The following is a 9,604-nucleotide window of genomic DNA, read 5'->3' as shown; positions in this document are numbered from 1 at the left end:
CCTACTCTCGGATGCGCATTAAAACGTCTTTTCAGTAGTCATTTCCAATTTTTCACGCTGATGGTGCTCAAAATGCAACACAACCGTGTTCAAAGCAGGGATCCTATAGCAATGTATGGTTGGGGGAGGCATAGAAAAGTTGGAGAACCTGTGGCCTAAAACAATATTGGTGGTTGCAGGGTAGATTTGAAGTGAAATGGGTCGCGATGGTCTGTCATTTTTAAAAAGTGGGTCGCCAGAAAAAAAGTTTGGGAAACACTGACTTACGCTACAATCTGTGTGTTGTTGATGAGATACTCCAAGGGATAGCGGCAGGAGAAGTGGTAGTACAGGTCAGTGGAGTAGCTGATGATGCCCTGGGACGACCTTGGTGTGTCGATGAACCCTGTGATGACCATCGACTGGATGTTGGAGAAGAGGCTAAAAGCACTGTTCTGGTCTGGAACCTCATTCACAATCTGGAATACACACACACACACACACACACACACACACACACACACACACACACATGAACACACACACATGAGCACACACACACACATACACACACACATAAACACACACACACACACACACAGACACACACACACACACACACACACACAGACACACACACACACAGAACATCATCTACATCTGACACACACACACACAAAGGACCTTATCTACATCTACGATCTAACTCGCATTCATACACAGAGCCTTTTTGTCAGTCTGGAATACACTAAATACTCAAACAGAGCCATCTACAATCTGACACACACACACACACCATGTGCACAGAACAGAGAACAGGATCATTACGGAATAATTACTGTAAGAATCAGATGAGACTTCATAGCAGACTCAACAGCTTCCTCTCCTCCTCCTCCTCCTCCTCCATCTCCTTCCCTCTCCCTCTCTCTCCATCCCCCCCTTTCTCTACCTCTCTTTCCTTCTTCCTCTCTCTCTCTCTCCTCCTTTCCTCCTCCTCCCTCTACCCCCCCCCCCCACCTGTAGGCTCTGTCTGCAGGGGTTATCGTCAGTGTGGTTGACGTAGAGCTGGTATCGGATGACTGGCGGGTCGACGCTGGTGTCGATGTTGCCCTGGCACTGGGTGTTGTTGTGCTCCCCGTTCAGGGCCAACTGGGTCGTGTCGAACCCAGCCCAGTTAGCAGTGCACAGGTTCACCTCCAGAGAGATCACGCTGACCCCACATTCCACACTCAGGTCGTTGTTTTCTGGAGGAAACACAAGAGAGGACGAGAGAACGATAGAATGATAGAATGATAGGATGAGAGGACAAGAGAATGATAGAACAATAGAACCATTGGATGATAGATAGATCCTTAAACTTCTACTCAGGGTTGCTATAATATTGATACTGGTATCAAGGTATCAGGTGATCTTGTAGTCATGCGCTGACAATACTCAGATACAAAGCAGTGGAACCACTTCATGGCAACAACATACTACCACGTTACTATGGTATGATGCTATAATTATAATATTCTAATTACATTATATATTACGGTATATTATATTATATTATATTATATTACATTACATTATATTATATTACATTACATTATACATATATATATATATTACATGCAAAATAATATAGAACAGTCAGAGTGCACTGAAAATTAAGCTTGTCTTCATATTCATTGCACTGTGATGGAGCTTGCTATTTTATGGTAGAAACACTTCCTTATTCATTAGTACTGTATGTATCATCGGCAAGCACAAAACTTTGTAATCGGACTCTGTCATTAAAAAGTGCTATTGGTGGATCCCCATCTCAGAAAGGGCCTGCCAATGGAAGATGACTGACTGAATTGATCCAAATCATCACAGCCAATCACATTAGAGTCTGGATCCGTGCAGTCAGTGCTACGGACAGTCCAGGTTTCGAGAGGAGAAAGTCCTCCCCGGGTCTTTGAGACAAACTCTGGAGTTTACTTTGCTTTTTTACGCGCGTTCTCCTCAGCGCATCCCAGAAGGATCACATCAGATGGAAAAAACTGATGGAAAGCTGAGGCTCCTGCTTCACTCCACACACACCGGCTCACTCCTGCTTAACTATAATAATAATAATAATAATAATAATAATAATAATAATAATAAGCTTTATTTATATAGCACATTTCACACACAGAATGCAGCTCCAAGTGCTTTACATTTGGAACATGCAACACAATAATAAAGAAGAATCAGCCATTCCTCTTCATTGCTGTGGCCGTTTATGATCCAATCAGCAATAACTACTCAGACTCCCCACACACCGGCTAACTACTCGGCCTATCTACTCTATCTCAGAAGGGTCATATCACATGGAGATGACACAACTAATGTCTTTCAGCTTTCAGCTTTCAGCTTTTGCTCTGAGAACTGGACCCACAAGACCTGCTTGTCTTCGGCTGCCTAAGGGCCGCATACGGTTCTCACTACAGTCCTCACACACAACCGTAGTCCTGCTTAAAATACCACTCTCCTGAGGCTACTGAGGCACAGGGTTGGTCATTCCTACCTGGTATGCGATTGTACTCGGCCGAACAGTTGTAGGTGGAGAACACTGGCCGCAGGGTAAGGACCATCAGGGTGGTGAGACAGAGAAACAACATCTCAGCACCTCTGCAGCAGAAACCAACACGTCAGCCCAAGAGATAAAACACACACACACATAGACAAGTTAGAGCTCTCAGTGAAACTGATCCTGATATCAAACACACACAGAGAAGAATTAGACAAAAGCCCAGTAAAGGAGATCTGAAGTGAGATGAGACTCTATTAAGTGAGGACTTAGACCTGCATGGCAACCAACATCTTTCAAGAGCATCACTCAAGATTAAGCTCAAATATCATGCTGAGAACCAAGTTAACTGTCCAAAAAAATGTATTAATACAAAATTAAAAAATACATACAGTAAATGAAAATGAGGAAGGTCTATAGAATGTCAGAAAATTGTGAAAAATGTCAATAAAAGTTTCCCAAAGCCAAAACCAGGAAATATTATTTTATTTCTGTAACTGATTTAAAGTTGGTAATTAGCTTAATATTTGACAACTATTTGATTATTTGTTGAAATGAAATATAAATATGAAATTAAATATAGAAATGAATGTCTGTGGTAAGAATATCTGTGAAAGCAAGAGAGAAGTGAGTCTCGTACCTTAACTGTGAGTTCTACTGATACCAGGTGAGCAAACAGAGAAGACTAAAAATGTGCGAATCCCCTCTGTAAACCTGCGTGCTATGTAATGTGTGTGTGTGTGCGTGCATGTGTGATGTATGTGTCTTATATGAGGTGAAAGGAATAGTGGGAGGACCAGAGTGCTTATCATATTTACATGCCTGTGAGGGAACCAACTCATCACCTCCTCTCCATCCTACCTCTCTCTCTCTCTCTCTTTCACAAACACACACACAGACACACACACACACACAAAGGTGGGGAAAGAGAGATGGAAGGAGGGAGAAAGTGAGAGATTGCTAATTTAAACAATGGTTATGATGGCTCATTTAAATGTTTATGTGACGTGGGTGTGTGTGTGTGTGTTATGTTCATAACATACTGTTAGATGATTCAATGTCATTTTCATGTTTTGAATGTTTTCTGTATTACTATGAGCCCTTAGAATGTAATTGTTTATTTAGATAGGGACAGCACATAATGGACATCAGCACAAGTACACAATGTAAATATGCTAGAGTTAGCACCATAGCTAGTTTTCAATGAAATGAGGGGGGTTCACAGACTTCAGTATCTGAGTTCTGAGTATCTGAATGTAATTTCATGGGCCATGAGCTTTGATATAGTGATGGTGTTATGTACTGTAGTGATTAGAGATTCTATCATGTAATGTGCCACTGATATACTTGTACCATAGCCATCAATTACAATAAAAACTAGGACTACATCCCTAACAGATGGTCTATGCAGAATCAACACCTGAATTTTACACTGAAGACATGATATTGGTCCAATTTAAAATACTCTGTTGATGGTGATTATATTTCATTTTATTGTGTTTTTTGATAAATATCAAATAAATCAAAGGTCATAGAAACCTGAGCCTTATGAAAAGTATGAAGATGATTATCCACACTTTGACTAGTGTAACTCAATCATAAACTGAAATGAAGTCAAATGTTGTCGGATTGTTCAGGCACATTACAGCATGCCAACATCTCATGGGAACGACACTCTGTGAATAGCAGAGATTCAATATCCTGCCACAAGGCACGACGCACACAGCACCAAAAATAGCCTTTGTTCGTGTAGCTTGTCTGCAAGCTCTCAGTGCCTTTGTGTGACTAAGAGCTGCGGGTGCTAGCCAACATCACTACAGGCAGTCGATGCTTAAGAGAGAAAGGTCACTGTCAAGTCCAGATTACCAAGTGAAAGCAACTTGGCTGTTTTATACTGTGATGCATCAGTGTGAGATGTCTTTTCTTTCCAGGGGGACACCAGTGAGGAGAGTCTGCGGCTCCAGTAATGCGGAGCAGCGTCTCCTGATTGTTCTCTAATTGTGTTAATCCCTCTGTGTGTGTGCGTGTGTGTGTGTGTGTGTGTGTGTGTGTGTGTGTGAGAGAGAGACACAGCCGCTGGACTTTGCAATGACAACACAGTATGTGTTATGTCAAGCCTGGGACCCAAGCTCACTTCAGTAAACCTCTTCCGCAGGACTGCTGGAGAGGTGAAGAGTCCAACGGAAGTCTGAATCACAAATACACTAAGCATACAGCATTGTTTATGTTCCTTTTACAACTACAATAGAATAGAATAGAACAGCACAGAACAGAATAAAACAGAACAGAACAGAACAGAACAGAACAGAACAGAATACCATTATTATCATTATCAGAGCCTTGAGATGAGATGCCCCCATATGTATAGACCCAGAGCCATATAAAGGCTCTGTATAGACCCTTTCAACAATAAAAACAAAAACAAAGCTTGAACATTCTATTTGGTTCCCAATCTACTTCGTCTGCATTAAGATAACATATGGAATGTTAAAACGGAAGCCTTGTGGGGCCAACAATGATGCTGACAATGGAACTCTCTTGAAAGGGTCTGATAGATCTATCCAGAGCCATATAAAGGTAGAGTTGCGACAATGCCATTGACGCTAATGTTCCATTTTTTTTTACCTTTATATGGCTCTGGATCTATCTATATGGCTCTGATCATTATTAACTTCAAACAGATCCAACATACACACTGCATAATGTATGTGTACATATGGCCATACACATCTATCTATAAAAGCAAGAAGCGTCTGTGTGTGTGTCCGATTTTGCAACAACACGCCAACACACACAGGTATGCAGTGGCTCTTCAAAATGACTGCAAGGTCCTAAATTGAAACGAGCGATGATGGTCCCGAATTAAAGAACGTCTCAGAATGCCACACATGCAAAGCATAACCAGGGACAAGCAACGAGTGGCAGACAGAGTGTGATGCCACTAATACGCCACCAGAGACTGTTTTTGAGTCACACCGTTGCAAATTTCATGATGATGCATCATTCCACAAAATGGTTTGTTTTCTCTATCATCAAGTTATTCAATAGGCTAAGCATATACAAGGATACAAGGATACAAGGAAGTTTATTGTCACATGCATATAGTTACTGGAAGTAAGAAATGCAGTGAAATTATGTCTGGTGTCAGCCTATTTGTGCATTTATGGGGGGGGGGTAAAAAGTGCAGTAGAAGAGGGCTGCCTAAGAAAGGTGGGGGAGGATTGGGATTGGGGGGGCACCAACAAGGAGCACCCAAGAGCAACAGGGGCAAGGAAAAACTCCCTTACCAAGGAAGAAACCTTGGGCAGATCCACGGCTCAAGGGACTAACCCAACTGCCAGGGATCTTGGTGTGTGTGTTGGGGGGATGACAAGGGAGATGGGATAGTGTGCTGTGTACAGTATGTGGGGAGAGGGCAGTGTGCAATATGTGTGTTGGAGAAGCAGAAAGGCTAGGCAATCAAGGACATGGGTAGATAGATGGAGGAGAAATCAAAAATAATAAATAAAAAGTTCTATGGAGATGTGCAAAAGTTGGAGAAAGTCAGATATGTGTGTGTGTGTGTGTGTGTGTGTGTGTGTGTGTGTGTGTGTGTGTGTGTGTGTTTTGACGTGTGATGAAATAAGAAAATAAATAAAAGGTCTGTAGCATAGGGAGAGGGATGTAAAAGTGCTAAAAGTCATGTAGGTGTGTGTGTGTGGGGGGGGGGGGGGGGGTCCTGAGTGCTGAGGAGTGAATGAGTGCAAAGTCAGTATAGTGTGAGTTCAGAGTTGGGAAATGTTTGAGAGTGCTGAGGAGTGAATGTGTGCAAAGTCAGTATAGTGTGAGTTCAGAGTTCGGATGGCCTGGGGATAAAAACTTCTCCTGAGTCTCTCAGTTCTGGCTTTGTGACTACATAGGCGTCTTCTTGATTTCAGCGGTAGGAATAATCCATTGTTAGGATGAGAAGAGTCCTTCAGAATCTTTTGGGCTCTTAGGAGTACTCTTCTGGAATAGATATCTTGTAGAGCAGGGAGTTGAGTTCTTATAGTACGTTCAGCTGAGTGCACTACTCTCTGCAGAGTACTACAATCTCTAACTGTGGAGTTCCCATACCAGGTGATGATGCTACCAGTTAGAACACTCTCAACCACTGAAGTGTAGAAGGCCTTCATGATGGATGTAGAAACTTTGAATTTCCTTAGCTGACGAAGGAAGTAGAGTCGTTGTCTGGACTTCTTCAGAACATATTGAGTGTTAACAGTCCATGTTAAGTCTTCAGTAATGTGAACACCAAGGTATTTAAAACTTGTGACTCTCTCTACAGGTTGCCCGCTGATCATTAGTGGGGTGTAACTGTAGTTCTGCTGCTGCCTTCTGTAATCCACTACCATTTCCTTGGTTTTATTGACATTCAGTGTCAAGCTGTTAGATTGACACCACTGTGCCACCTCATCAACCTGATCCAAGTAGAGCTGTTCATTGTTGTTACTAATCAGGCCCAAGATCACTGTGTCATCTGCAAACTTGATGATGGAGGTCTACTGTTGGCTTTGCAGTCATGTGTATAGATGTTGTACAGCAGTGGACTCAAAACACAGCCTTGGGGAGCACCAGTGCTGATGGTTAATGTGTCAGATGTCAGACCCCCGTACTCTAACCACTTGTGAACGGTTGGTGAGAAAGTCAAATATCCAGTGACACAGGGTGGTGTTCAGTCCTAAGGCCTAAGGTCCTAAGTATCTTTGTGACCAAGGTGAGAGGTACTATCGTGTTGAATGCTGAACTAAAGTCAATGAACAGCATCCTCACATAATTCCCATTCCCCTCCTCCAGGTGAGTTAAGTTGGTGTGCATGAGGTTTGAGATGGCATCCTCTGTAGACCTGTTGGCTCTGTAAGCAAATTGGAGGGGGTCGAAGGAGGCAGGGAGGGATGAGCAGATAATGTTTTTCACAAGCTTCTCAAAACACTTCATCACTGTAGACGTCAGGGCTACTGGGCGGTAGTCATTCAGACATGATGGACTTTTGTTTTTCGGTACTGGAACAATAACAGACTGCTTGAGGCAAGTAGGAACTGTCTCTTGAGCCAATGATGTGTTAAAGATATAAGTGAACACAGGAGCTAACTGAGCAGCGCAGGATTTCAAAACCCTGTTAGAAATTCCATCCGGTCCAGCAGCTTTTCTACAATTAACCCTCCTAAAGGCATTGCTCACATCGACCTCAGAGACACAGAAAGGTGCATCCTCATTTGCTTCACATGCTGCAGCTAGTGCAAGATAGTCTGTGTTTTTCATGTCAAAGCGAGCATAAAAAGCATTAAGTTCATCAGGGAGGGCTTTACTCACATTCATCATAGTAAGGGACTTTCTTTCAAAGCCAGTGATGGTTCGGAGTCCTTTCCACACTCGTGCTGGATCACCCTCCAAGAAATCAGCTTCAACTTTGTCTCTATAGCGCCGCTTAAGTCAAGTCAAGTCAAGTCAAGTTTATTTATATAGCGCATTTCATACACAGAGGTCATTCAATGTGCTTTACATAAACAAAACCAAACAATAATAACAAATAAAGACATAGAAAGGCAATATAGTCAAAGAATAGTTAAAGGAGAATTCCGGTGTGATATTGACCTAAAGTGTATCGAAACATGATACCGAGTGTGAACGTATGTCTCATAGCCCATCTCGGCTTGTCCCCTGCACTCCAAAATCTGGCGCTAGTTAGCCGATGCTACCAACAGCTTTTTCAATGGTGGTGCTTCGGCATCGGGCTAGCCATGCAAATAAATCACTGTTTTACACCATTTACGAGGCTCAATGTATCTCCACACTTCATTGGTAGACTTTCAAGGGCCCTGACATTTAAAACGAGACATTGAGAACTTTGAAAAAGCACTGGTAGTTTACTTACAAGACGATTTATACAGACAGTATCTTCACGAAGTTTAGCGTTTGCAGCCATCTTGAATTTAGTCACGATAAGTCGAGCGACGAGTAAGAATGAACAGGTATGATAAGGCAGCGGTACCGGGCCGCAGGACATTCCTAGCCGGGCCGTAGCCTACGACATGAGTTAAAAAAAAATATGCATGCAAACTAAACTAAATTTAATTCGCAATAATGTCACGTTTTTACATGGCATAGGCCTATATGCAGTTGTTTGATTGCACGCATATTTGCATTTTGCAAGGTCTATTTTCTTACGTCTGTCTGTCCCGCCTTCAACACTTTTACATACAGTATTGCCTTCAGCGCTGCGCAGCCTCAGGTCAGCTCACTTCACTTCATCAGTTCTTGGCGAACGGTAGTGTCACACGAAGTTAGCTAAACTGCTAGAATGAGCAACAAAAAACAAGCATCTTTAGCAGGTCACTGGCTAGAGTGTTTGAGTTGCGAGAGATTTCTTACAGAAAAAAAGTCACCGTTAGCTGCACATTTTAGACTGGGTGTCAAAACTCGCTTACCTGTGTGACATATTCGGGTTGCTTAATGACCTCAACCTGTCACTCAAGGGGAGAATGATGACTGTCTTTAAACTGGCAGATAAAGTCGCTGCATTTAAAGCCAAGCTTGATTTGTGGGGACGACGAGTGGACCGGGGTGTATTTGATATGTTCCAAACAGTAGTGGGGGTTTTGGGAGAGACTGAGGCAGGACCCTTTCTCTCGCAGCTGGTGCGCGATCACCTTGTTGCGCTTTCAAATGAGTTTGAGCGTTACTTCCCATCCTCCAAAGATCCACGGCAAACCAATGAGTGGGTCCGCAACCCATTTGTCAATATCCCGAATAGTCCTAACTTGTCAGCGCAGGAGGAAGAGCAGTTGATCGAAATTGCAAATGACGGTGGTCTTAAGAGTGTGTATAAGGAAACCTCTCTGGCGGGTTTTTGGATCAAAACCAAAGTAGAATATCCCGAGATAGCCGCAAAAGCGCTGAAAACGTTTCCCACCATGTATCTATGCGAGGCCGGGTTTTCGGCAATGACTGCAACTAAGACCAAATTGCGCAATCGACTGGACATTTCAAACACACAGAGGGTGTCACTGTCTTCCATCACCCCCAGATGGAAGCTTCTTGTTGTAGGGAAACAAGCGGGGCTCCCAC

The 9,604-nt window shown here is 42.9% G+C and overlaps 1 protein-coding gene across 1 annotated transcript in view; it reads right to left on the bottom strand.

Annotated features, from left to right (window-relative positions):
• LOC143131467 (zona pellucida-like domain-containing protein 1) overlaps window positions 1–2,609 on the bottom strand; it is an 8,323-nt gene extending 5,714 nt beyond the window's left edge. Inside the window, exons 1-3 of the mRNA XM_076291120.1 lie at window positions 2,516–2,609; window positions 997–1,223; window positions 268–458 (exon numbers count right to left, since the gene is read on the bottom strand). Coding sequence (XP_076147235.1) covers window positions 268–458; window positions 997–1,223; window positions 2,516–2,609 — 512 coding nt within the window. The remainder of the gene's footprint in view (window positions 1–267; window positions 459–996; window positions 1,224–2,515) is intronic.
• Window positions 2,610–9,604: the final 6,995 nt, after the last annotated feature.

This window comes from Alosa pseudoharengus, unplaced genomic scaffold (assembly GCF_046254945.1).
Source record: "Alosa pseudoharengus isolate Yale_2024_CS ecotype anadromous, Long Island Sound unplaced genomic scaffold, YU_APseudo_1.1 YU_APseudo_1.1_scf_18, whole genome shotgun sequence".
Lineage (NCBI taxonomy): Eukaryota > Metazoa > Chordata > Actinopteri > Clupeiformes > Clupeidae > Alosa > Alosa pseudoharengus.
Note: the sequence above shows the minus strand (reverse complement) of the source record. Positions and strands in the feature narration are given on the sequence as shown.